General features: G+C 48.8%; 1 protein-coding gene across 5 annotated transcripts in view; it reads right to left on the bottom strand.

Moving 5' to 3' along the window:
• Positions 1-1,682: 1,682 nt before the first annotated feature.
• Positions 1,683-27,508, bottom strand: part of Cracdl (CRACD like) — a 121,531-nt gene continuing 95,705 nt past the window's right edge. For 4 of the 5 annotated variants that reach the window (XM_076557468.1, XM_076557469.1, XM_076557467.1 and 1 more), the window contains 4 exons: positions 21,803-24,278; positions 4,608-4,777; positions 3,391-3,535; positions 1,683-2,497 (listed from right to left, as the gene is read on the bottom strand). In XM_076557468.1, coding sequence (XP_076413583.1) covers positions 2,355-2,497; positions 3,391-3,535; positions 4,608-4,777; positions 21,803-24,278 — 2,934 coding nt within the window. In that variant the 3' untranslated portion in view covers positions 1,683-2,354. The remainder of the gene's footprint in view (positions 2,498-3,390; positions 3,536-4,607; positions 4,778-21,802; positions 24,279-27,508) is intronic. The other variant, XM_076557466.1, reaches the window with a different exon arrangement.

The raw sequence follows: 27,508 nt of genomic DNA, 5'->3' as shown, positions 1-27,508 counted from the left end.
ACACAAGTTAGAAGCATTACACATTGTTCAAATGTGCTTAAAAACAACTTAAACTTAAAATTTCAACAACTTAAAAAAATTACAAAATGAAAGCCACCAAAAGCCAAAACTTTCTCTCGTCCTGATAAAGGAGTTAACGGATGAGGGCAAAGGTGGTCACCAAGGAGACAGCATGAGATGCACACTTGTTCCTAAGACAGGAGCTCTCAGGGTCACATTCAGGATGCTCCCAGTTGTCTTTGAGGACAAGGTTCACTCCTGGACTCACTGTATTTTAAAGACGGGAATGCTAGCATTGGGGATTTAGCCCGGTGGCTTAGTGCTTGCCTGGCAACATGAGGGTGTAGGCCTCAGCTCTGAAAAAACCAAGATTTCCACTAGGGTTTAAAAATGTAGGCCCTCGATGGCCTTAGCCCACTACCTCCATAAGGATCCTTGAAAATGCACTGCTGGCCAGAGAAATGATGGTTTAGGGTAAGCATGGACAAACTGACTCGTCTCTAGCTAAAACTATTAATGCCGAAGCTTTAGCGTTCTTGTGTAGACACAGTCATTGTGGAATTCGGGTTTTATGTTCTCTAAGAGAATGTCATTAGTAAATCATTTGGCTGGAGGGAAAGAAAAATCCTGTCCCAAGACTTTTTCAACAGAGGCAGATGCAATAAAATTGTAACACTAATGGCTAGAAAAATAATTTTCATGAGGATAGAAAACAGACTAAAAGTGGCAACCCTTAGGGCACCTAAAATCAAATTACAATACAATATATTGGGATGCTGGGCTGATTTTGAGTCTGGCTGAACTAACTTCCATGGAGACTGACTTGCAGAGAACGGATTAGAACTGTTTTTAAAGCAACAACTATATAGAAACTTCTGAGATCCCAAATTGGTGTTCCAGCCCAATTTCACCACATTCTATGTTCCTGGCTACTGTCCCAGTGATCCAGTTATCAATAGGAAGATACAGACTGGATGCATGAAATGCTATAAAGGATTGACTGTGTCCTGACTAAGTTTCTTTATTTCTTTATTATTTTACTTTTTTTTTTTTTTTTTTTTGTCAACTTGACACAAGGCATTCAGTTGAGAAAATACCTCACTGGACAGCACATCAAGGGTATTTCCTTGATTAATGACTGACATGGGAGGTCCAGCCCACTTCCGGCAGTGCCATCCCTGGGCTGGCGGTTCTGGGTTGTATAAGAAAGTAGACTGAACAAGTCATGGGCGGCAAGCTGGTGAGCAGCGCTCCCCCACGGCTTCTGCTTCAGTTTGTGCTCCAAGTTCCAGCCTCAACTTCCCTGAGTGGACCGTGACCTGGGATGTGTTAGCCAAAATAAACCCTTGGCTCACCAAGTTGCTTTTGGTCATGGTGTTTCTCACAGCCACAGAAAGCAAACTAAGACAGACAGCCTTTAAAATTTTTATATTCTTACAATGTTGTGATACATAGAGCAAATGAGAAAAAAAACTCCAACATATTCTTCTCTCTCCCTAAAAGGCACACCAATGTTCTGTTAGAACAATGAAAACAAACAGGCCAACCCCCCAAAATTCAAACACCCAACCCAGCCAGGATTTTCAGTGAAGTGTGAAGGGGGGACTCAATACACCGCCTTTGACTCAGTACAGGAGGATGTTCCCCGCGAGCAGAAATAACATTTACACACAAAGCCGAAGCGTGTTTGAAATCTTTTATTAAACAGGCAATGCATTGTGCAATGGTTCAGGACACAGATGCCTAGTGGAAAAGTTTAAAAATTATTTTTGGAAACAGTCTATGAGTTGACAAACCCTGTCACGTCCCATCCTCCCCTGCTCAAGGGTGGATAGCTTCAGGAAACCAGACTTCTGTAGCTGCTCTTGTAAACGACATCCCTGCTTCCCCATAAACATCATGCCTATTAGTAAACACAAAAGACGACGACAATGATGGTCCACGGCAAGACAGTGGCCAGAGGCACTGGCTGATGACAAGGGACAGCCCAGACCTGGGACTCATAAGAAGTTCCAGTTCTGTTCTTAAAGGACACCCAACATTCACCTCTCTTCACTTCCATTCGCTGGCTATTGGGGCCTCTTTAGAAAGGGGATGCTGAAGGCTTACACTGGTACCTCAGCACAGGAAGGAGCTTTTACGGGGTTCCTCCTGCTTGCAGCCCCTCTGGCTCAGGACTGAGGCTTTCTTGTCTTCTTTGATCCATCTGGTTCCTCTCTCTTCCCCGAGCACATCATAATTCGATGACAAAAATCAATCTGAAGTTTCACAGTCTGTTTGCCATGATTTATTGGCAGTTTAAAACTAAGTGGCCCGTCAATGCAGTGGACATCCTTCATCAGCAGGCTGCCAATCTATTTTATGATTTGGGGCATGTCGCTCCAAGCTTGAGATTTCTTCCTGGCGAGTTCCATCCAGGACGGCTGATCTGTGCTCGCATAACTGGCTCTCTTCAGCTGATGCAACTCCTTCTCTGTCATCGATGCAGCCTGAGCTGCTGAAAAGGAGACAAAACAAAAGCAAGAGACAAGAGTGTGGATTTTCACTAAGTCCCTTGAACAGCTTTAAATATACGTTACAGTCTCCACTGTGTTCCAGAACACACAATCCGTTAATACGTAAATGTGTGAAGATTTAAGCATCAGGGATGGAGTGTAGCGGATTGAAAAGGCTGAGGAGCAGGCTTGGATGGTTCTGGAGGTCAAGTGAGTTGAGAATGTTCAGGGTCTAACCACAGAGCCCTGGAAGTAGGCTGCACATTGGAACAAGCCTAATACCGTCACAACCACACACTTAAAAGACAGCTTGGAAAGTTAGATTCTTGTGTCTTCAACTACAGTGCAAAACACATAAGATTTAGAAACTACTGGGGTGTCGTTCGGTGACAGAGCATGTGATCAGTGTGCAGGAGACCCTGGGCTCATTGCCCAGCAGCATTAAAAGTGAAAACTGACACATGCTACCAGAGTGAGCTCAGAATCACATTCAAAAACAGCAGAGAAAAGGGCCCATGTTTTATGATTTCATGTTCCCCAAAAGGCAAATCTTATAGAGACAGAAGGTAGGCTAGTGTTTACCTACAACCAGGGAAGGGAATGTGACAAACGGGGATGAGTTTCTTTCCAGTGTGAGGGGAACGTTCTATTCTTAGGTTGCCACCAGGGCGGCAGGACTCTGCAAATATACATAGTCTCATTGTAAGACACATCCACTGAAATGTACATTTAAAACGGGTGAATTTTAAGATGTGTAAATTTCATCTCAATAAAAGCTCCATTAAAAAAAACAGCTCGACATGGTAAAAATGATTCAACAAAACAAACTTCAGCTGCAGGAAGACTTTGGTTATAATGACAGCAAAGTGCTTGGAAATGCATGCCAATCTCATACCCAAGTTCTGGTGGGACAGTGAGATTCCTCTCTGTAGTCCCTCCTTGAGGCTCAGCTTTGACCCCTGCCTCTGGGTCACAGGAGGCTTTGCAGGGGTCATCAGGAAAGATTTGCTTCGGACGAAGTCACCCTGCTTCACAGGCTCCTATGGAGACACAAGAAAGACACACACGCTGCCCAACTATACAGACTCAGAGGGGGGCAAACACCCAAAATGACTTAGCTGCAAGATGTCTCTCTCAAGATGAATCATGCTGCTGGCACTTTCTGGAAAGGGCGCCATGCACCGGCTCGCCGATGCTACCCATCAAAATGCCAGAGCTCCGACTTGCACCAGCCCCTTCCAGCCCACATGCTCACACGGTGGCTGCTTCCTTGTACCTACAACGTCGCCTCAGCCCCAGATGGTGGACAGGAAGGATTCTATGGGAAAGCCAAACAAATTTGGTTTGGAAATAGTGTGGTAGCTTTCTGACACGTGGTGAAGGCACAGGCCGAAACGGGCTAACATTTCCCTCTTTACCTTCCTTTCCCCTGCACTACGCAGAGGTCTGCAGCCGTGGCTACAGCAAAGGACTGCATTAGCAGGAAGGGAAACAGGTCCTAGTGCAGGGCAGGCTCCCTCTCCCATACAGCAGAACCCCTTTTATCCTGCTGCTTAGTGGAGGGATACAAAAGCCGAGTCATGCCTGCTTCTGAGCCACAGTGGCTTGGGCTGCTGAAAGCTGTTTTCAGCTGAATGCAGAATGCTACCCTGGGTTTCCGCTGTGCAGCCCCAGGTGAGGAATAAGGGAACCCAGCAGGCAGCAGCAGCAGCAACAGGGGTCATTTATCACTGCACAATGAGCTGAGATGGATCCGGTGACGGTGTCACCGCCTGTCTAAGGGGAGATGTCATTCTAACTGTCTTCAATTTTTTTTTCCAGAGGCTGAGCCGCCGTTGCCTAGGAGGCCAGAGCACAGCGCCGTCTCCACTGTCTTCATAACAGCCCACACAGGCAAAGAACGGGCAGATTGCTGCTCTGTGGGGGCTAGAAGCTGACATGCCGACTTGGTCTCCCTGGTACTCACGCGTGTCAGCAGTCACTGTAGGCACGGGCTCTGTGATGTTCACGCGGGATCTCTGCCATCACCGCAGTGCCTGCCCCCACCACACCCTGCCAAGACCCCCCCCCTCCCCCCTTGAACTCCACAGAAACAGTCTTTGCTCTCAGCACCTGGGTTTGCTTTCCAGTTTCTGTCTTCAGGATCCGTGACCCAGACTTGTCTTCCTGGGTGACAGGCAGGTCTGGGGCTCCTCGTCGCTTCTGCCGGGCCATGGTGATCCAGGGTGGGGTGGGTTGCCCACCAGCCCCAGGACCTGTAGCAGCAGGAGGCTGAGCCTTTTCTGGGATAGAGGCAGTAAGGGAGCAAGGTTAGGTACACAGTCTCATCCCCCAACTTCTCTCCCACACAAGGAGTTCTGTATTGCCTTGGCTCAGGGGGCAAGGGGAGGTGGGTTGAGGGGTGAAGTCTAGGGAGACCCCACTTTCCCTTACTCCCTGAGCCAAAGCCTCTCTGATGATATTATTTCTCTTCTTCGGCAGACTTTAGTTTTTCTAAAGATGCCTCAAAGAGATTATCTCCTCCGGTCTGAGCCACCAAAAAAAAAATTATATGTAACTGCCACCTCAACATGCATTTTAAAGCGATTTCTTCTACCAGAGCACTCTGTCTAGAAAGAAATACAATGTGTGCACAGATAAGCTGTCTTTGACAGTCTTCATTTGGGACCGGCGTCCTAACAACATTCCCTTTGCGGGATGTGATGCCATGTCTAAAATCATTTCATGCTTCATTCCTTACGCAGAGGCCAGTTATCACCTGACACAGGAAATGCTAGGTGCCCGCATGTTTAACAGACTGGATTTCTCTTCTGCCTTCCGCAAAGTCCTTAGAGGCTCACTGGGATTTTCTTTTTTCTTAAAGGGTTCTCTTTGCTCTCTCCTAGCATTTCTTTACCCTTAGTGATCAGGGGTTCCCTATGAACTCTCTTCTCAAGGGTCGTGTGTCCCATCCCCCCCCCCCCCACCGCCCCGCCCTATCCAACTGTGTGCTGGCTAGAGGCAGCTGCCTCACTTGGAAAAAGATGAAAATTTCTCTCTGGGTTTGAACTTAATTCTCTCAGTTGACAACATATTCGGGAACAGTTCTGATTAGGACTAAATTCACAACCGGAAGAGCTTGCCATTCCAGTTTTAGATCGGAAGTAGAGAAGTAACTTGCTGAGGGCCAGGGCAGCCTCAGCAGATCTAGTGTGGTCCTGGTCTCCCTGCACTCCGGGCACCTCTTAGCCCAAAGTCTTTATGCCATACGCACTTGAATAATTTCATTCGAGCTAAAAGATTTTTAGATTTTTTTTATCTAAATTTTTTAAACTGAGCATGAAGAGGGCTGGGCGGATAAGCGGTTAAGAACACTGGCTGCTCTTCCAGAGGACCCACAGGTGACTTACAACCATCTGTAACTCCAATTCCAGGGGTTATGACACCCTCTTTGGCCTCTGCAGGCATACACGTGGCGCATAGATAAACATGCATGCAAAACACTCATACACATAAAGCAAATAAATAAATAAATAAATAAATAAATAAATAAATAAATAAATAAATAAATAAAAGAAATGAACAGGAAAGTTATATGGAACAGCATGTAAGGTGAATTGGTGTAAGAGGAGGCCACTGGGACTCTGGGGCTGGATCAAGGACAGGGGCCTAGTCGACTAGACCCAAGGCCGACATCTCAGGGGGACTGTGACAACTCCTATTTTCTTCCCCAGTCTTTGCATGGAAACTGTGGTCTTGTACACAAGGCAACGACATTAAGCTTGGCGGGAAGCGATTTTTCCTTTCCCTGTATCAGGGTGTGCTGACAGAATTCTATTCTAAGCACAGAGGGGTCATCCACCGAGCTGCCCGTCCATAGTAGGGTGGCAATGTTTCCAACTGTACGGTTGTGTGCCCATGTATCTCCGTTCACATGCCGGCCCTCAGGAGTCGGTGAACCCTGCGGCTGCACCTGGCTGTGCCAGGATGAGACAGGTGACCTCCTCGGGCAGCTCCACTAAGCACCGACCTGGGCAAGTGGCCAAGATCTCTCAGGAACCATTTCTTTCCCTTCTTGATTCCTAGATTTCCCCCAACTTGGACACTTCCCACAATGCCGAGCCTCAGAAATGTTGCGTCTCTGTCCCAAGTAAGTCTGGGCAGAGCTGGGTGGCAGCCATTCTCCTCTGTGACACGGGTCTGAGTGACCTCCATGGCCTGCACCCTCACTCTCTGCACATTGGCTGGGTCTGTGCTCTACCTGGGCTGGGGAGGGCTAGAGAGGGGAATGAAGACATGGGCCACAGACAGCGTACGGAAGCCTTCAGGGGCCAAAGAGCTTATAAGTGACAGCTGAAAGCATGACCTCTCAGGGTCAAGGCTGCATCATCAAATCTCTTCTGGGATTAAAATCTGTTCAAAAGGTCAGTCCCAAGAACATAGATGTGGTGTCAGTCCAAATAAAACACTCCTTTGTTTATCTTTCTGCCTCAATAGACAGGCCTTAATTTCCTGGGGATTTGGTTCAAGGCCTCTGACACCTCAGCTCCTTTTCCCTGAATGAGACAAGGGCTTTAGTTGTCAAGTAGATCTGCAGCCAACACCCCCGGAGCTGAGCATTTCTTTGACTGAGGACCAAAAACCGCATGTTGGAATTTGTGCGATCCCTTTGCTGGGGGTCTGGGAGAGGCGGACTCCCCACACACAGCTGCCAGGGAAGGGAGCAAGATAATCTGCCTTAGAACAAATCCAGACCAACACTTCCAGACGCTGAAGTGCTGCAGGTGTCGGTGTCGGGAGCTGGAGGGTCGTGTCCATCCCCCCCCCCCCCCCAGCTCATCCCAGACAACCCGAATGCAAGGGAGAGCAACTTCTGAACGGAGGAAATTATCCTTCTGTGATTTAAGGATAGGATTCTATCAAAGGAGCAGTTGATAAATTGGTTCTTTTTTTCAAAATTCCTTCCTCCTCATTTACATACTCTCTTCCCTCAAGGTCTATTTGGGGAAATTTATGTGTAAAGCACTAATCCTCAAGACAGCCTGTCCTGGGGCTGGGTGGAAGGCCTCAGACTAGCAACACGCTTCTGGGCAGACAAACCCCCCTTAGAGTGGGTGTAAATGCGGGTGTAAAAATCCTGCAAGACAACCTGCCAGCTACACCTCCCAGATTCAAAGAGGTTCAGTGAAGTCATCCTCCCCCTTCCCCCCTCCCCCAGGGCCCCAGCACAGCACTGGCTACCTGCCAGCTGCTCTCCCTTGCAGTGTGTGCTCAAGAGTTACTTGGTTGCTGCTGGCAAATAAATAGATAGATAGATAGATAGATAGATAGATAGATAGATAGATAGATAGATAGATAAAGAAAGGAAGGAATAAATAAGTGAATGAATGAATAAATGAATGAATGAATGAATGAATAAATAAATAAATAAATAAATAAATAAATAAATAAATAAATAAATAAATAAATAAATAAATAAATAAATAAATAAATAAATAAATAAATAAATAAATAAATAAATACAAGCATTTTATTGATTTCTGTTTCCTAATCTCTTTTGGAAAATGGGGAAACTAAAGACATCAGGCTTATGGACCCAGTGTCCCCTAAAATTGTAGCTGAGCTGTCTGTTACTCAGAAGATCTACAAAAAGCAGCTTCCCCAAGTCCTAACCACTGAGACATTCCTGCGATGTCCGACCTACAGACTGGCAACACTGTCCCTCGCTTTGATTCGCTCCTTTTTCTTGGGTTTGGGTGCCTATTAAAATTCAGACATAAGGTACTGTTTTGTTTTTGTTGTTGTTGTTTGTTTGTGTTTTGTTTTTCCAGAAAGAATCCTTGAAGTGACCAGCTGAGGGGCCGGGGGTGAAACGCGAATGGTGGGCCCCGGCACACATGACACTCGGCCAGAAGCTGAGCCTGGAAGCTTACAGCTGTCGAGAACACAGTCGGTGGATGGGAAGCCATGAGCTGGAGTTGGTGAACTCCAGGGACTCCCTGCCTCTTTGGCTGAGAAAATGAGGCAGATATTCTGCTCGCGGCAAACTTGAAACAGGATGGTGTCTTCACTTCTTAAAAACTTGGTGTATGCTCTCCTCCTTGAAGCAACAATCTGCGTGTATGTGTGTGAGCATGTGTGTGTGTGTGTGTGTGTGTGTGTGTGTGTGTGTGTGTGTGTATACAAGTTCACATGCATGTATGCACATAAAGGCCAGGGGTTGACATCAAGTGTCTTCCTAAATCTCTATGCACCTTACTTTTTGAAATAGGGTCACTCACCTAACCTGAAGCTCACTGATACACTGGACTGACTGGCCAGGAAGCCCCGGAGTCTTCCAACCCCCAGTGCTGGGATAATAGGCAAATGGGTGTCGGGGATTCGGTTCAAGTCCCCATGCTTGTGAAGCAAATACTTTAACTGACTGAAGTCATCTTCCCAGATCCTAAACTGTCAATGTAAAAATGTATATCCACAGCTCATTCCCAGGTTTTAAAACTGTCTCCAGCAAGAAGAGGCCTGAGAGTCTCACTAAAACCTCTGATCTGAAGTGGATGTATTATCAACCATGTCTCTCAAGTGGTTGAAGCCAGAACAGGGGACAGTGCCTTCATACCCCCGCTCAGTCCTGTCTGCTGGCTTTTCAGGTCCCCAGCTACAGTCCTGATCTACACGATGGGTGTAGGAACTACAGATAAGTGCTAATGGAACCTCTAGGGCAAACGTGGACCTTGTGTCCTGGGAATATATAGGATCTTGTGTTTACTTCAGGGTTTATATTGGGTTTCCTGTACGAAGGACTTCAGCTCTGTGTAGCACGAATCTTAAAGGGTCTTATTCATAAAAACAAACCCAAGGCCAGTTTTTGGGGTGAATGCTGGGAGATCAGAGAAGCAGAACAAGCCACAGCTTCCTCACCTCTCAACTCCTCAGTTGATCTTGTTTCCTCAGGCTGGAAGCCTCTGTGTCCTTATCCAAATAGATCTCAGTTGAAGTGCTTCTCAAATGCCTAAAAGCTTAACCAGGCTCTAGTTCCTCGTCCTCAAGCCTTAAATACCTTTCTGCTTACTGCCATCACTTCCTGGGATTAAAGGCTCACTTCCTGGGATTAAAGGCATGAGTCACACTATACCTGGCTGTTTCCAGTGTGGCTTTAAACTCACAGAAATCCAGATGGATCTCTGCCTCCCAAGCCATAGGATAAAAGGCGTGTGTGCCACCATTTTCTGGCCTCTATGTCTATCTAGTGGCTGTTCTGTCCTCTGACCCCGGATAAGTTTATTAGGGTGCACAATATTTTGGGGAACACAATATCACCACAGCTCTGTGCTGTGGGATGTCACATATGCTGTGAATATGTGCTGCTATGATTGGTTAATAAAGAAGCTGCTCTGGTCTATGACGAGTCAGGATATAGCCAGGCAAGAAATCCAAGAGAAGGACAGGAAGAAGAAAGGCAGAGGCAGAGAGAGATGCTATCCCGCAGGCCAGGGAGCAGCATGTAATGGCACACAGGTAGCCATGAAATACGTGGTGATATATAGATGAATAGAAATGGGTTGAGTTTAATTATAAGAGCAAGAAGCTTGAGCCATAGGCCATGGCCATACAGTTTGTAATTAATATAAGCCTCTGAGTGATTATTTTATAAGCGGCTGCAGGACCACCAGGCCAGGCAAAGGGGCCAGGCGGGACAAGAGGAACTCAGGACCCGAGAAACTTCCGACTACAGCTCTGTTCTCAAAGCATTCACTGATCTGTTGTTGTTTGTCCTGGTTCACAGACCACTCCTGGTCAGCATACACTTGTGGTCTTTGGTGGCTTTGGTTCTGTCCAGCAGCCTCTGGGCAATCTTAGAACTCAGGTTTGCAGTGTCTGCTGGAGGCTTTATCTCAAACTTCTGAGCATTTTGAAAGTGGGCCATGGTTTCCCATAAAGCAAGTTCCCACATAGCATAAAGCTGTGTACTAGCTCCAACTCTGAATGAAACCACCACACCTTCCTTTCTCATTCAACAGATAATCAATGCTCATGGCTCACTGACTCCCTGTTTGAGGATGCTCTCCTTGCCAAAATGCATTCCCAATCCCGGATCAGGCACTTGTATGGTTACCTGGAGACATGTACTCAGCAGGAGAAAAACCTGAGTTTCCCCGATGAGACGCAATACGAGGACATTCTGCCTTCTGTTTTCAACTCCTGCACTGTCCATGTGTCTTTATTTAGTGCCCCGTGTTTGGGCTTTTTCTTGGTGTTTTCAGTGTTTTATTTTTACACAGGCTCTCACTGTGTAGCCAGGGCTGGTCTGGAACTCACTCTGTAGATCAGACTGGCCTCAAACACACAGAGATCCACCTGCCTCTGCCTCTCAAGTGTGGGGTTAAAGGCGCACAGCACCCCACCCAGCTGTTCTCGGTGTTTAAAAATCACACCAAGAGCAGCGCCGAAGTGCTTGCTGTCCGGAGTTCCTAAGTGCAGGATGGTTACGCTGTGCCTTGCCATATCGCACAGGAGAGTGTGAGCTAGAAAGGCCCTTCAGTCCCGAGGTACCGTGCTGTTAGCTGCCAGCTCAACCCTAACAGATCGAGGATACATATGAAATCAGATGTCTCTGGACAGAAACACACAGAGACTGTGACAAGATTATGTGCCGACAGGCTGATTCTGAGACCAGACACTCACAGGAGCCTCACCTAACTGAAATTCACCGCCCGGCCCAAATATCATGTGTGGATTTTTTCTATGCCTATATTACTCTTCAATAAACAGTGAGTACGAAGGAGAGGACTGGAGAGATGGCTCAGGAGGGGAATTGCCTTCTGTGCAAGCATGAGGACCTGAGTTCAGGACCCTAGTGCCAACATCAAAGAGCTCATATGGGGGCATGCGCTTATAATCCTAGTGCTGGGCAGGCACAGATGGGATGATCCCTGCATCTTAGACTAGGCTTGCCCCATGGGTCAGGTCGAGGTTCCGTGAGAGACCCACTCTCAAAAAATAAGGTGGAGGAAGACGCCCCATATCTACCTCTGGCCTCCACATGCACACATGGGTACACACACAGGAACACAAACACATGCATATGACACATAAACACACAAAAGTAAATACAAACTAGAAAAGGCAACCATAAGATCAGCAGGACTCACTAGGTGCTAGACACTGGCCAGGAAGAGGAGTCTAGCTTCCTGCCCACACAGAGAGACAGGTCAGGCCTTCGCCTCAGAGCTATTTTCACAATGCCACGAGGAGGGACATCAAGGGACATTGAAGGAAGTCCCCTCCCTCGCTGGCATCTCCTTCCCATTCTCTTTACCCCCTCAGCCTCCAAGGCACCCTGGGACCTGGCTCAATTTGCCTTTTGATGGCTGTCCCTCATCCCACTCCCTACCTCTCAGGAGGATGCCTACCATGTCTGAAATCTCTTTTCCAGCCAAAGGCAAGGCCACAAGGACCACACTGTCCTTACCCTGTGACTTCCTCTCGGGTCAGGAGGCCCAGGCAGGAGCTCCTTGCTTACCTCTGCTTCCTCAGCCCCAGGCTTCTTGTGGTTTTAATTTCCAACCACAACCCAGAAACTCACCTTTGCCTGACCTACACAGCTTCTCTCTCATTTTTCAAACCCACAAGATGGGAAGAAAAAAAAAAAACCAGCCTGTCAGGCTAGTAAGATGGTTCTTACTGCCAATCCCAAAGACCTGACTTGACTCCCCCACCTCCACCTACCAGGACCTAGATGCTGGAAAGAAAGAACCATATCCCAAAAGTTGTCCTCTGACCTCTACCCATACACACTGGCTGTTCATATATGCACACATATTAAATAACTAAAATGTAATGATTTCTAAAATGTCCCTCTAAATGGTCCCCTTCCAGGATGGGGAGAACTGGTGGGGATCCAGCTAATTCTCTGCCTTTGTGTCACAGTCTGCCTTTAAAGGAACTTCACACTCCCTCATCCGCACAGGGCACACGGTCAAGCTGCAGTACACAGAAGGAATTCCCATTCTCACAACCAAGGGCCTAGTTTCTGGTTTATTTGTTCTAGTTTGTGGTGTTTCAAAGCTCTCCTGCCCAGAGGAAAAACTGTGTTGAGAAGGTGTTCACAAAATACCACGTGATTCACATCTGAGTAAGATATGTGGAGTGAGGCCAGGAGTCTGGCCATCCATGTGCAGGTACATTTACTGGGGACACCCGAAGGCAGAGATCATCTGTCAGGTTCTTTTCCTCATCCAAGCAGAGCTAGCTGCTCAATGCTTGGCCAGGCAAGGTGAGCAGACAGCCCAGACTGGCCCAGCCCAACAGCTACACCTCACAGTGGAGCCCCTGGGGAGCCGAGGTGAGTTGTTAGTGAGGGTGCCAGCCCCAAAGAACTTGGTTTTTCTCAACTGCCACCAACTGTGCAATTAAAATTAGTCTCTCGGCCAAAAGCGATGACCCAAGCCCAGCTCTCAGGCCAGAGCCTGCAGGTCTCTGTCACCTACCTCGGATGGAACTGGGACCTTGCAAGCACACAGGATGTGGGGACAATTTCTTGAAAATAATTTTGAGCTGCGGCAGAATAGTGAGAAGAAAACCATTGTATTGTATGACACTTTCTTCATACAACTGGAAAGACGCACACATGCCTTCCAAGAGATTCCCTGCCCCGTCCGTCCTGAGACTATCTAAGAACAGCTGGAACTCCATGAGAACTACCTCCAGTAGTCATGAAGGCGTAAGTAGTCACTCGCAGGGATGGCCCTTCTCTGCAGAGTGAAGATCTCCCTTCTATTACACACTGGGCCCTCCCTCACCAAGCACGAACAGGTGGGTAAGGTCTCCCCACCAAAGAGATGGTCAGAACTGAGTTCCACTCGTCTTTGCTTTCCAGAGCAGCGCTGTGAGCCTTCTGTCTCGACAGCAGAGCACCTGACAGAACCAACTTAAACCGAGGACGTATTTAGTCTGGCTTCACACTGTCAGGGGTTCAGTCCACTTGACCTTGCTGCTTTTTTGGCTTGTGGTGGCAAACAAAAGCCATGATGGTAGAAGCTTGTGGTAGAGGAGGAGGCCTGTTCACCTCATGGGAACCAGGAAGCAAAACAGGGACAGGAAGGGACCGTGGTCTGAATAGTCACTTCAAAGTTTCACCACCGATGACCTAATCTCCTTCCTCTAGGCCTGCCTGCCAAAGGTTCCTCCGCCTCCCAAAAGGCTTACTAGCTGGGACCAAGTCTTCAACACATGACAACACAGGGACCTTTGAGGGACATCCAAGATCCAAAGGCTAGCGGGGAGAGGGCTCCAAAGGACCGCCACGACCCTGAGGTTCATGGAGTCAAGTGACCTTCCCAGGATCACTTTCCCAGGATGGTTGGTGTGAAATGTCAACAGGTCATGACAATCATCTGAGGTGTGTGCCTCAGTGGGGGAATTGTCTACATCAGGTTGGCCTGATGTGGGCAAGTCTGTGTGGGACTGTCTTACTTGCCTTAAAGGGTGTGGGAAGACCCACCCCAAATGTGGGTAGCACCTTCTGCTAGCGGCCCAGATAAAAAGGACACAGAAGAAGGAGGAGCATTACTCCACTTACTCACTGGTTTCAGAAACCAGTCCTTTCTTCTGGGCTTCCAACATGGACTGAGGACAAGTGGCTTTCTAGGAACCTTCCGGGCCTTCAGAGGGGTGCCACTGAGACACTCGGCCTGGTAGACAAACCAACTGCGGGTTCATGGCCTCTCTGGTGTGAGGCAGCCACTGCTGGACTAGCCAACTGTTGATGCACCTAGCCTCAAGGGTTTGGCCTTCCAAGTGTGCTGCTGCTAGTGTTCTGAAGGTATTGTGTAAACCAACTTCGCAAACCCTTTATTCCTCCAGAGACCCCTAATAGCTATGGCCACTGTGTTACAAAGCTGAGACGTGAACACAGCCATTCTGACTTCTGATCTTCACTTAGAGAGACACACGCACCCCATATTCGGGGAGATGGTCCCATACATTTCTAACACACCCACTTCCTCCCCATTGAACTTTCACTCTGAGTGACTAAGAGTTACTCCACCTGGGCTTTGTACTGTCTTTGAAGCTGGTAATTTTCCGCCATGGGGGAGCTGTGCACTGAAGAATGCTCACCATTTTCCTCCCCTCACGCCACCCACTTTTTGACTCTTGACAATCAAATCCATCTCTAAAGATGGCCAAACACGCACAGGAAGACAAAACTGCCCTAGGGTGAAACCAGAACGCAGTCCCTGAACTGAGTCAAGTTGAGTTTCCTGTTCCCTGAAGGCCAGGTGTCTGAGCTGGGGACAGGTTCCTTTCTCAACAGCTGCAGGTCCAGAAGGAGCGGGAGAATAAGAGAGTTCTTTGTTGACTGATGCCTGCTATCATACTGGGCTTGTCCTATGCTTGACAGATGTCCAGAAAGGACTCTGGAAAATTCCTACCAACTTTTAGGCCTCTTCGGTTTCAGCTGCTCCCCAGAGCTCTTTTGTCCTCTTGGTAGCTCATCCAAGAGGGCTTTGAGGACACAGCAAGCTCACAGGGAAGCCCTATCTGTCAAACGTCTATGAGCAGCTGGAATTGGCCACCAATCCTCCCAGGTGCCCAACTACAGGGAAACACATGCCCAGCTTCCCATGAAGTTTCGTGGTATCTCCTCGGAGACTCAAGAGTATGGGAGGTGTCCACTCCTGTCCCAGTCTCTGCACTGGGGGATCACAGAGCTGTGGCTGTGCTTGTCATAGAAGGTCCCACAATCCCCACTTCTCAGGGTAGGTCGGTAAGTGGGTCCTGAACTGCTCGGCTCTGTCTGATGCCTCCATCTGTGGACTGGCGCCTCCGTCTGAGCAAGGATGAAGAATCCTCACCATGATGTGTTCTATGTCTCTGAGACAAGCAAAGTGGCACTTCCTTGGGAAAATAGCTCTGTACTGGGAAATGATGTCACATGTCACAGGTAAAATGCCTTTGCTGTCCTGTGTTCCCAAAACCCACATTAGCAACAACCTCATTTACACAAGAAGAAAATACACTCTGGGAAACTCAACTGACTCCGGAGAGCAAACCCTCCAAATCCATGTTGCTCAGGTCAGGGTACTGTGTGTGCCTCACACAGCAGAAGTGTATAAGACTGTGAGAGCCTGGGACCCGAGGGGAGGCAAATGATTTAGAATGCAGGATTGTCGTCTCTGGCCCTAATCTAAAAAGCCTCAAGTGCCTGACCCAGGAATTACAGCTCTACTCCACATGTGTTGGGAAGGCATGGAGGATTTGTAAAGAGGGACACTCCATGGTTAGATGTGGGATGAGAACTGGAAGGAAGTCAGGTTGATGATGGGGGCGTTCTGTGCTGGGGTCTAGAGTGTAGTGAGAGAGTACCTGCGTAGTATTTGCTAAGCTCTGGGTTCAGTTCCCAGGGCTGGGAAAACGCGTATTGCTGTGGGGATGAGGGAAAGCAGCAGCACTTCCCGTGGGGATGGTTGAAACTCACTGACCAGGCTGCACAACATGACCGGTATTTTTCTTCCTTCAGGCCAGGTAGGGGTGGGGCACAGATTAACCAACCTCACCTACAACCCGGGAGGTGGTAGGTGTGGGGAACCGTCTCCACTGCGCTGAAGTCCAGTGCAATCTTCATGGAGGACAATCTAGAGTCACCTAGTGAACAGCGGACAGGAGTCCACTCTGGGGAATCTGTCCTGGAGAGCCACAGTGTGATTCAGAAGTGAAACTGGCCGGTAGCCACAGTACAGTGACTGTCGTAGTTAGAGTTTCTGTTGCTGGCATAAAACACTATGACCAAAAGCAACTTGGGGAGGAAAGGGTTTATTTCAGCTTACATTTCTACATCACAGTCTTCCATCATCAAAGGAAGTCAGGGAAAGAACTCAAGGCAGGAGGCAGGAATTAATGCAGAGGCCATGGAGGGGTGCTGCTGACTGGCTTGCTCCCCATGGCTACTCACCCTGCTTGCTTATATCACCCAGGACCACCAGCCCAGAGGTGGCACCACCAACAATGAGTTGAGCCCTCCCACATCAATCATCAGTGAAGGAAATTCACCAGACTTGCCCACAGGCCAATCTGGTGGGGGCATTTTCTCAACTGAGGTTCCCTCTTCTAAAACGACTCTAGCTTATGTCAAGGTGACCAGGACGGTGACCAAGAGGGAAAAAGATTCCAAACCAGCACAATGCCCTTCATCGGGCGGCACTCACAGAAGACAGTACTTCCAACGATGGGGTCAAGTCACTCAAGCTGGTCATGACACATGTCCCTTTATTGTGGACTTCAAATATCAAAGGGCAAGCCAATAGGAATAGCATGGGGGAAAAAAATCATTCATGTGCCTATCCTGGTATGTTAGAGCCACAACTGAGGTGTGTGTGGGAAGGAACAGGCACGCGTCTCTTTGTGGTGGCTCTTTGTGTAGGGTGGGATTAGACGACATTCAGAGAAGGGTAGGGAGGAGGCTTTCTTTGTGTCTTGTATATTTAAAAGTTATTTTAAACTTTACATACAGTAAAATTCTCCCTTTTTGCTGTTAAGTTCTGAGCTTTAACATATGCTTAGATTCTTAAAATTGTCAGGGATAGGATGCAGACAAGGGTTCATACGCTAAAGAATTCGCTTGTCCTGCTCCTGCGTGATAGGCTCTCCAGCCACCTCTGGTAAGATCCGATCTGTCTTCTTCCCGATTTCATTGTCTAAGGAGCATGTGGGAGGGGTCACTGTGCTAGGAGGCTTTCAAAGGTAAGGAGACTGGGGAGTCTCTATCTGAACTTTTCCTCCATAGTGAAACGCCCCCATTTCTGAGAGAGTCACAGACACGGAGGAACACAGGAAGGCCAGGAAACAGGTCAGAGGGCTAATAACACTCTCAGGAAAGGGCTGAGGAGGGAAGGCTAAGGCTAAAAAAAGAACCTAAGTGTGAGCAGAGATGACTTTCCTAAAAAAAAAAAAAATTCAAGATATGTGTTAGGCATTCTTCCAAAAGAATCAAACTAGACCCAGGAGATTGACTCCAGGCCTTTGGGCATGCGAAGTGGTCCTGTTTTGTTTTTGTTTTTATTTTTAATTAATTAATTAATTTTTTTTTTGTCAGCTTGGCAGACACTAGGGTCATCTGGGAAGGGGGAACCTCAATTGGGAAAAAGCCTCCATCAGATTGGCCTGTAGGCATGTCTGTGGGGGCATGTCCTTGATTGATACAGGAGGATCCAGCTCACTGCGGGCAGTACCACCCCTGGGCAGGTGGTCCTAGGAGGTGTAAGAAAGGTAGCTGAACACAAGTCTGGAAGCAGGCCAGTAAGCAGCTTTTCTCCATGGCCTTGAAAGGGAAAAATCAGTAGCCATCTCGAGAGACGCCCCTCACCCCCACTCCTGCCTCCTCTAAAGGTATTTGCTGACCAGCAGTTTTAGAACTGACCAAAAGTTGAACTCATGGGAAGATAAGGCTGAAACAATAAATCTATATATCCTGGGCTTGGTAAAACAGGATATGGGGAGTAATGGACTCGACCGACCAGAAATTGAACTTATGGGAAAATAGGACTGGAATAATAAATCTGAATGTGTATATCCTGGATTCAGAACAGCAGGACATGGGGAGTAAAAAATTTATGTCTCTGTAGATACCCTGAATCCTGTTAGCCATCAGTAACCTCATGCTTATAGTTCAGCCAGTAACTTCAACGAACTACCTCACCCCTAGCCCCCTCATCCAATCCCAAGCTGCATGTAAACCTTTCCTATATAAACCCCTTAAAGTGAGTGCTCGGGGTGGTTCTCCTCCACCCGCTGTGTCAGATGTTGGACTCGTGGACCAAGCCCCGGACTTGTTTTGTTACTAAAAATGCTCTGTGTGCTTGCATTGGATATCAGCTCTGTGGTGGTCTTGCTTGGGGGTCTTGCGACCTGGGCACCACAGCCTCTGCTTCCGGTCCTACCTCCCAGTTCCTGCCCTTCCTGAGTTCCTGCCTTGACTTCCTTTAGTGATGAACTGTGATCAGGATGTGTAAGCTCAATAAATCCTTTCCTCTACAAGTTGCTTTTGGTCATGGTGTTTTATCAGAACAATAAAAAGCAAATTAAAGCACGAGATATAAATCTCTCTACCCCCTTAAAAACATTCCTTTGAGGCAGGGTATTGCTAGACTGTAGTGGCTGGCCTCCATCTTGCCACTGGCATGCCCCTGCCTCTCAGTAGCTAGAATTACAAGCATGTGCCAATATATCAGGCTCACAGCAAGCTTTTTCTGTGTTCTAGAATTTTTCAAAACAAGACACTGCCACCTTTTACAAACAATTCCTACCAAATGTGTGGAAAGCTGTGTTCCTGACCTGTAATTTAGACTCCGAGATGGATTGGTGTAACGGGACAAAGGATGGTGTCTTGGAAAATGAACAAGCTGGCTAACCCTAGGCCATTTTCCCCTCATGGCGGATCAGCCAATTGTGGCTCAGGTCTATAAAGAGGCCTGCTCTGAGTTGAGGAGCATGCACACGTGCGTGCACACACACACACACACACACACACACACACACACACACACACACACACGCACACAACTGCGCTTGTGTAACTACTTCATCATAGCCTCCTGATGTCTAGTCCTTTGGCAGACAGAGCTCCTGGACTCATTACAGTCATTCCTGTGCCTCTTGCCCTCATGCCACGGCTGAAAAGTTTACTCCTCCCTTCAAAGGGAACACAGGGTGTGGAAGGGCAGGGCCAACATCTGTGCTGGGGACAGAGCAGCCGGAGATATGGGGGCAGCTTAGAACTGTGTACCCACCTGGGACATTCAACACTCACTTTATGGCACACCCCTGGGAGGGGGGTGGAGGCATGGCAGCCTATCTGTGAACTCGGGGCAAAGTCCCTGCCAGCACCAGGGAGTCGATAGCAAGACTTAATTATCTGTAGGAAACAGATGAACATGGCCATTTAAATCTTTCATTATCTATATGTTTTATGTGGGTGAAATTGCCTCCAGCTGCTATAGTTTTGGAACAGTGAGGATGAGTGTAGAAGTCAAACTAATGAACGAAGCCACGGACAGAGCTGCGGAGTGTGGGGACAGTGTGGGGACAGTTTCACAGGTGAGCCTCAACCACACAGACCTGAGATTCTGCTCTGGTCTGTCTGAGGCACCCTGCAGACCCCCAGGTGGGGTTGAGGAGACGGGACCAGGCAGCGTGCTAGTCATGACCCCTGTCTCTCACATCTCACACCCTCTGGGCCGATGGGTTCCTAACAGACTGTGGCTAATTCCTATTCTTTTCTATTCTTAGGAAAACACAAACCATTCCCCGTGCTGAGTAAAAGAACCCAAATGCATTCACTTTGGGAACCAGTGGCTATTTCTATGGGCTGGAAAATGTCAATGTACAGAGACGAGCAAGCTAACTGTATTACTGAAGCAAGGTCCTCACAAAATGAAGACAGTTTCACCTTCTATGTAAGTCAGAGCAACGCACAAAATACAAGGTTCACTGCACACCATCCCAGGCACATTTCTTTATTTATTTAGGAGACTGGATCTCATTACTTAGGTCAACCTGGTTTCCGACTCATAATCCTCCTGCCTCTGCCTGTCCTGGACATTTTATAGGGTCAAAGAGGCCAAACGTAATTAAGGGGCCAAACATTGCCCCTCCAACCCAAAGCTTCTCCCCTTTCAGCTCTAGCTGTGACCCTGAGTTCTACTCATTCACTAGGCCCTTGAGAGACATTTCCAGTCCCGGACCATGGAAGCAGATGGTGATGATATCAAACTTTCACCTACGAAGCAATTCTCCTTGCCATTAAAACAGCTTTCTGAATCGCTCTACAGCTGCCTCAATGACACACCGAAAACGTGCAGAGCGGATCATCACCTAGGACTTGACCCTCCCCTCAAACTCTCCCTTGACACAGTGGCAAGGAAATCATCACAAATTCATGACTGAGCCAATAGGCTCAGGGACCAAGAAAGCTACCCTCCCTCCAAGGTGCTGGGATCGTCCAGCATCCCCTAGGAACTCAAAGTGACTTATTTACCTAATGCTTTACTAACTTCTTACGTGGACACAGAAAACACCAGTTTATCTTTGAGCCTGTGTTGATGATGTTTCCTTGAGAGCATTTTTTCCTGTGTCTGCATCTGCTTTTTCAGGGTTCTGGATTTCTCAAGAGAGGCACCAAGCTCGGCTTCCTCTCTGTCCCACAGTACGGTACTTAAACGGACTCCCGGACTTACAGGAGCTTCTTAAAAATAGAGGGAACATTTTAAAATAAACTTTGCGGCGGAAAAACTGTTGCTAAGTTTCCCAGTCTCTCTGTTAAATGCATAAGTGTGTATGGGGACACACACACACACACACACACACACACACACACACACACAGGACTCACTAGTTGTATAGTTTTATTTTCCATTAATATCGTAAATCTGCAATGAGTGGCTTCTATAATTGGGTTGCAGACACTCACTTCCAACAGATTTCTTTTGATCTGGAGCATCATAAATAAATCAAAGAGGGATCCAAATCATTTATTTTGTCTCTGTTCATCTTAAAGACCATTTCCTTTAAAGAAGAGTGTTCCAAACCTAACATCATCTCCCTTAGGGGACAGGAAGCAACAGCTGACATTCTTATGACTCCAATCATGCACAGCATGATTTCCACGTGAGGCGAGCTGCAGAGGCCCGATTAGGGTAGGGGAAGAAGCTTTTCCTTAGGGGATAAGATCAGAAGAACTCTTACAAGCCAGAAGGAGATCAGACCCAGGGAAAACCTGCATCAAAATTAGCACCCACATTGTCGGCTTGCTGAGACCCAATGTAGGAGAAGCATTTGCATCACCCATTTAGAGCCTGGGAGTATTCTGCAAAATCAGTTTTTAGATTTTCTTACTATGTCTATATATATGATTTTTCTCCATCACACAACATTCTGGTATTGGACTGCCTATCTTCATTTTAGTCCCAATTCCTTTAAATTGTTTATTTTTATTTGTGTGTATGGTGTTTGTAGCATGTCATGTGCGAGTCCATGTGCCTGCAGAAGTCAGAAGAGGATGTCAGAACCATGAATCACTGAGCCATCACACTAGCCCCGCTACTGTGGTGCTGGTGATTGAACCCCAGGTCTGTGTAGGCATGAGTGACAGCCTCGGCTTCCTCTCAAACACATCAGCGGATCTAAGAAAATTTGATTTTTCTTCCATTTGTCTTTGTACTAAGGTCCGCGCCTATCTGTACCGGTTTCATGAGCGTCCCAGCAACACATTCCCTGCAAACAATGTTTTCCCTCGGACCCATCTATTCCCAACAACGACCCTGGAAGGCTCTTACCAGCTCCCTGGTGGGGCGACTTCTCCTTCCTGGGCTCGGGAGGCAGGATGACCGGTATGAGTCTCTCAGATTCCCCAGGGCTGGCATCCAGGCCTGCAGGTGGGTACGGCAGGGTGAGGCTCGGCAGGAGAGGCTTCCTGGGCAGGGGTGGCTTGGTACTGGGCTGCTCAGGAGACCTGGACTTCCCTTTCCCTTGCCCATTGGGGGACCTGGAACTTCGCAGTGCAGGGGCAGCCCCGGCATGGCTCTGTTCATCCTTGGGGAGCAGAGTCAGACCTCCTCTCTCCAACCTGACTTCGGCGCTGTACCTCTTGATGGCTTTCGCCTCCTGGGCAGAGCCGTCTCTGTACTTGAGTGAGAGCGAGGTGGACCGTAGCTTGACTGGGAAGGGGTTCTGGTCCTCTCCAGGGGCTGGCTCCTTTACACAAGGATCAGCATCCTGGAGGCTCCTGCTTGGTCCTGCCTGGCCGGCCCCCATATCCCCTGAGACTTGAGGGTCACCACCCGTAGTCTTTCTGTCCTGGGGCTCTGGCAGCACCTGCAGGTCATCAAGAGCTGCCTCACTCCTCCAGGCAAGGCCACTCCGTAGTAATGGTGCACGGCCCCCTGCAGGCGCATGGCCGGAATGTTCCGGAAGGCGAGAGCTGCTGGCCCGGGCACGCGCTCTGCTTGAGGTCACGGAGAACCTCTTAACGCTGCGCTGTGGCTCAGTACTCCGCTCGCTCTTCTTCCCCACGGCTGCCTTCTCTGGACCCCCTGATGTCGCAGCCTGTGCAGGCCTGGGGCGGGCCGGGGGCACAACTGCTCTGTCCTGGACTCCAGGGCTGGGGTCTTTCAGAGGCGACTCTGCGGGGGACCCACCGGAGGCCAACGCCTTGTGCTTCAGGCAGCTCTTGGGTACCGGTGGGCTCGGGGAAGGGGCTGTGGAGGGCTCCGTCCCTGCTCCCTCAGGCCTGGGTACCACCAGGGTCAGCTCCTCCTCCTTCTGGACACTTTGGTCCTGTCCCTCTGTATCTGAGGGTATCTCCAAGTTGGTGTCAGCGACAGTCTCAGGAGTTGGTGACTCTCCCTTTGGAAGTATTGTGTCCCTATTGGGAGGTTCCATGATCTCTTTGGGGGGTGCCATGTCTCCATTGGAAGGTGACATGTCTGTGTCTGAAGGTGCCATGATCCTCTTGGGAAGTGCCACGTCTCCCTTGGAAGGTGACATGTCTCCCTCTGGAGGTGACATGATCCTCTTGGGAGGTGCCACATCTCCCTTGGAAGGTGACATGTCTCCCTCTGGAAGTACCATGATCCTCTTGGGAGGTGCCACATCTCCCTTGGAAGGTGATGTGTCTCTCTCTGGAAGTGCCATGATCCTCTTGGGAGGTGCCACATCTCCCTTGGAAGGTGACATGTCTGTGTCTGGAGGTGCCACGATCCTCTTGGGAGGTGTCACATCCCCCTTGGAAGGTGACATGTCTGTGTCTGGAGGTGCCACGATCCTCTTGGGAGGTGTCACATCCCCCTTGGAAGGTGACATGTCTGTGTCTGGAGGTGCCACGATCCTCTTGGGAGGTGTCACATCCCCCTTGGAAGGTGACATGTCTGTGTCTGGAGGTGCCACGATCCTCTTGGGAGGTGTCACATCCCCCTTGGAAGGTGACATGTCTGTGTCTGGAGGTGCCACGATCCTCTTGGGAGGTATCACATCCCCCTTGGAAGGTGACATGTCTCCCTCTGGAGGTGACAGGTCTCTCTCAGGAGGTGCCACATCTCCCATGGAAGGTGACATGTCTCTACCTGGAGGTGCTATATCACCCTTGCAAGGCGACATGTCTCTCTCAGGAGGTGCCATGACCCCCTTGGGGAGTGTTGTGTCTCCCTCAGGAGGTGTTACATCCTCTTTGGAAGGATGAGTCTCCCCTTCAGGAAGTGCTGTGTCCCCTTTGGGAAATGCTGGGTCTCCCTCAGGAGGTGCTGTAGAGTCCTCCTCGGAAGGCACCATGCCTCCCTCAGGGACATCAGACGGTGGAGTTTCCGCATCTCCAGAACCACAAACCATCTCCTCAGATACGTTCTCGACTAGAGGACTCAGGCCTCCAGAGGACGGCTCTTCCTTCCGGCTTTCGCCGTGGGGAATATGGTACGGAGAACCTACTGGCAGAGATGGGGTTTCTGGGCATGGAACTGAGACTGCCATGGGCTCCGTGGCCTCTGGCGTAGCCCGGCGGCTTGAGGGTTCATCTCCGGGAGAACCGCCCTCCTCCATGCTGGCACTGACTGCCATGCTGTGCTGTAGGCGAGCCCGCCTGGCGCAGGCCCCTCCTCCAGGGAGCAGCAAGGGTCCAAACTCAGGCCTTCTGCCCAGCATCAAATCCCGCTGCCCAGCACTGGGGTGGTCTTCTGTATTGACCCGGAGTAATCGTTTCCCTTCATATTCTTCCTCCTCCAGGGTCCATGACAGATCACTCAGGGATTCAGACTGTGCCCTCTAGGAGAGAACAGAGGTGAGAGACATCCACACTGCAGCAAATACTAGAGCCTGTCCCTGCTTCCTCTAGGACTAAATGTGGTTTAGGAAACACCGTGGCTCTCAAAGGCTGATGCTGGAGTAGATGTCCACAAACAGATCTCTTCAGCTGCCTTAGGAGTTCACATGGAACCTTGGTTCACAAACTCAGCAGATTCAAGGCAACTCATGCAGCCAGATATATTATCACACACCTTTAATCACAGCACTCGGGAGGCAGAGACAGGCAGGTCTCTATGAGTTTGAGGTCAGCTAGCCTGGTCTATATACTGAGTTCTAGACCAGCTAGATCTATACAGTGAGTGGTCTAAGCCACAAAACAAACGGGTGCCTGCCTGCCTAGAGCCGAACAGAGGGACTAAGGACCAAGATAGAGCGACGATCTGTCCTGCTTTGTGTTCTTTGCTAATTCTGTTTCACTCTAGACTTATGTGAGTGAGGAGTGGACTGCCATTGTTTTTTCCCTTGGAGAGCCTGGAGACCAAAGGCATGGCAACTTTGGTCAAGACTGAACTAACTAACTGTTAATAGGAATCCCAGGTCAACAGGTAGTCTCTCTCTCTGGTCCTGGGCTGCGATACCAAGTCGTCACACAGCATTGCTCTCCAGGGTTGTGCCCTCATTGAAAAAAAAATCAGATAGTTTTCTTCAAAAGTTATATTTGTATCACATCAAACACAGTGAATGGTAAACCGCAGGATAAAAGCCAAAGATTTCAGTCTCACATTCTGTGGTTTTACATTCATACCAAGCCAGGACCCTTCCACTGTGCCAGATGCTGCCTCCTGCTCTGAACCTCCAGAACATTCTACCAGCCAGACTCCCTCAGTCTTTACTTCCTGCAGATAACCTGCCTGAGCTAATGATGCTTCCTTTCCTGGCTCTCTAATGCACCCAGAATCCACACTGCCTTGTGGCATTTTTTCTTTGGAAAGGCCTCTGGAATTTAGATGCTGGCCTGGCTTCCTCTTGGCTGTCACACACTTAATTCCTCCTCTCAGGAAGAAAATGAAAATCGAGGCAGACACAGGTCATGCAAAAGCAGTATGTGAACATGATTCAAAGGTTAAGGGTTGATTACTGCAAAATGTTCAGGACATCAAACCTTGGGAATCATTCAGGTCGTTGCATTAAACAGTGCTCTGTCTTGTCTTCTAAGGTAGGAAATGTGACCTTGGGTACGAAGGCGTTGGTTCTTGTTGATGATACTGTATTTTTATCTTTGTGATGCTGGGGATCAAATCCAGGGCCTTGTGGAGTGAGGCAAGTGCTCTAACCCCAAGCTACATCCCCAACTGCTATTTTTAACATTCCCAGCTGGCATCTGCTTGCTAAAGATCACAAGAAGTCTGGGATGTCTGTGACCATACCTAAGCTCATTTCTGCCAAAACGCACAATTCTCTTCTTTTGGATTTCAAAAGAAGTTGAAGGAAGAAATTTACACAAGCAGTCTGGCCAAAAGCTGCAGGTTCTTGACTTGGTCATGTCACTGGTCTTTTGCCACTATCGGAAATTATTGATATGGAGGGCTCAGGAGGACATGGGTCATGATTGGAAACCATCCATCACAGAACCCAGGCCAATTCAGCAGACAGCTGGGGATCCAGTCTGGCTAGAGCACCTTCCAGCTGAGCTACCGGCAGCTATGGAGGTGACTATGGTGTGGGGGGGGGTGGGGGGGTGGGGGGGGTGGGGGGGGTGGGGGGTGGGGGGTGGGGTGGGGGGAGGCACACAGCAGGAAGAAGGCTGTCATGGGGTGTACCGTCCAGAGGAGGGAATTGGATGCTGAGTGGAAAAGCAGCTCCCGCATAGCCTAGGACCTCTGGCTAGCAGTTGCATTAGGGAGGAACTCAGTCTCCCCATCACTGCCAGGGTGCACTGTGCCTACTCCATCTAGGCCACCTCCTGGGCATTTCCTCCTTTGGGGCTTCACAGTGGTGGGACTCTGGAAGCATCCTGAGGAAACAGAAATGCTCAGCCTGTACCAAGACGAAGAGTCGGTTGAGGCTAGCGGTACACCAGTGTCATCACGCCAGGAGGCAAGTTCCACGGTGCAGTGTGCAGCAGTCCCTGGGCAGAGGACCCTCCAAACCACGGGCAGCAGGGTCTCTGTCTGAGCTCTGGGTCATGCATTTGGCGGCTCTTCCAGCCACCAGACCAGAACTAGTCATCCAGTCTCAGCGCTCCTATTAAAATGGAGTTGACAACATTCCCTCTCCCCGGCACTGTCTGGCTGGGCCTGAGGACCGAGTGGTGTAAGGTGTAAACCTTTACAGGCATTCTGCTCCAACTACAAGTAGAGTTACACCGAAAGCACGGTTCTGTTAGCATGGGTGGCGGGACAAAACACTGAGGTAATAACTGGCAGCTATCCCTTCCAACTTCTCCTGAGGTGGGGGCTGAGTGGCCCAGTCAAACATGTTTCAGCTTTGAAATAAATATCAGCCTCGATAGCCAAGGTTTCACTGTGCAAAATAGAGGGTTTTTTTTTTTCATTTAATAACAACACTATTTATTCTTTTTTCCTTGTTTTGTCTTTTTGCATTTTTGTGTGTATTTTACATGTGTGTAGGGTGTCCGTGTGTGTATATGTATGTCTGTACATATGTGGGTATGTTATATAGATGCATATGTATATAGGTGCCTATGTACGTGATGTCTGGAATCATCCTCAACCCATCTTCTACCTCATTTATTGAGGCATGGTCTCTCAATCAAACCCAGAGCTCACTGATATGGTTAGTTTCATATGCCAGCTGGCTCTGGGGACTGCCATGTACACACAACAGTTGCTTGGGTTCTGGGGATCCGAACTCTGGTCCTTACACTTGCATGACAGCTACTGAGCCATCTATCTAGCCCCCCTCTTTTGCTCTAGAGCTTATAAAAGACTCAGAGCCCTTCGTTAAGGAAGGGAATGGCTCAGTTGCCTTTAGCCTACTGGCTATGGGTAGGATAGGACCTCTGTTGGTCTTTTCTGTGTCGAACACACAGATTACAAGCCCAGCACCACTTTGAGATCTTTGGCAGCAGTTAATTCTGCAGCTCACACACGATTGAGCCTGTATGGTAATGAGTATTCAGAGACAGGTAATGCCTGGGGTGTGCTCAACAACCTAAGACAGAGCACCTGTGTGGCCTGGGCAGGTGTCTCCATGAAGGGTAAGGTGACCTGCTGACGCTCCCATAC

This window comes from Peromyscus maniculatus, chromosome 21, assembly GCF_049852395.1.
Source record: "Peromyscus maniculatus bairdii isolate BWxNUB_F1_BW_parent chromosome 21, HU_Pman_BW_mat_3.1, whole genome shotgun sequence".
In the NCBI taxonomy this organism is placed as follows: Eukaryota; Metazoa; Chordata; class Mammalia; order Rodentia; family Cricetidae; genus Peromyscus; species Peromyscus maniculatus.
This window is presented reverse-complemented; position numbering and strand designations above follow the sequence as displayed.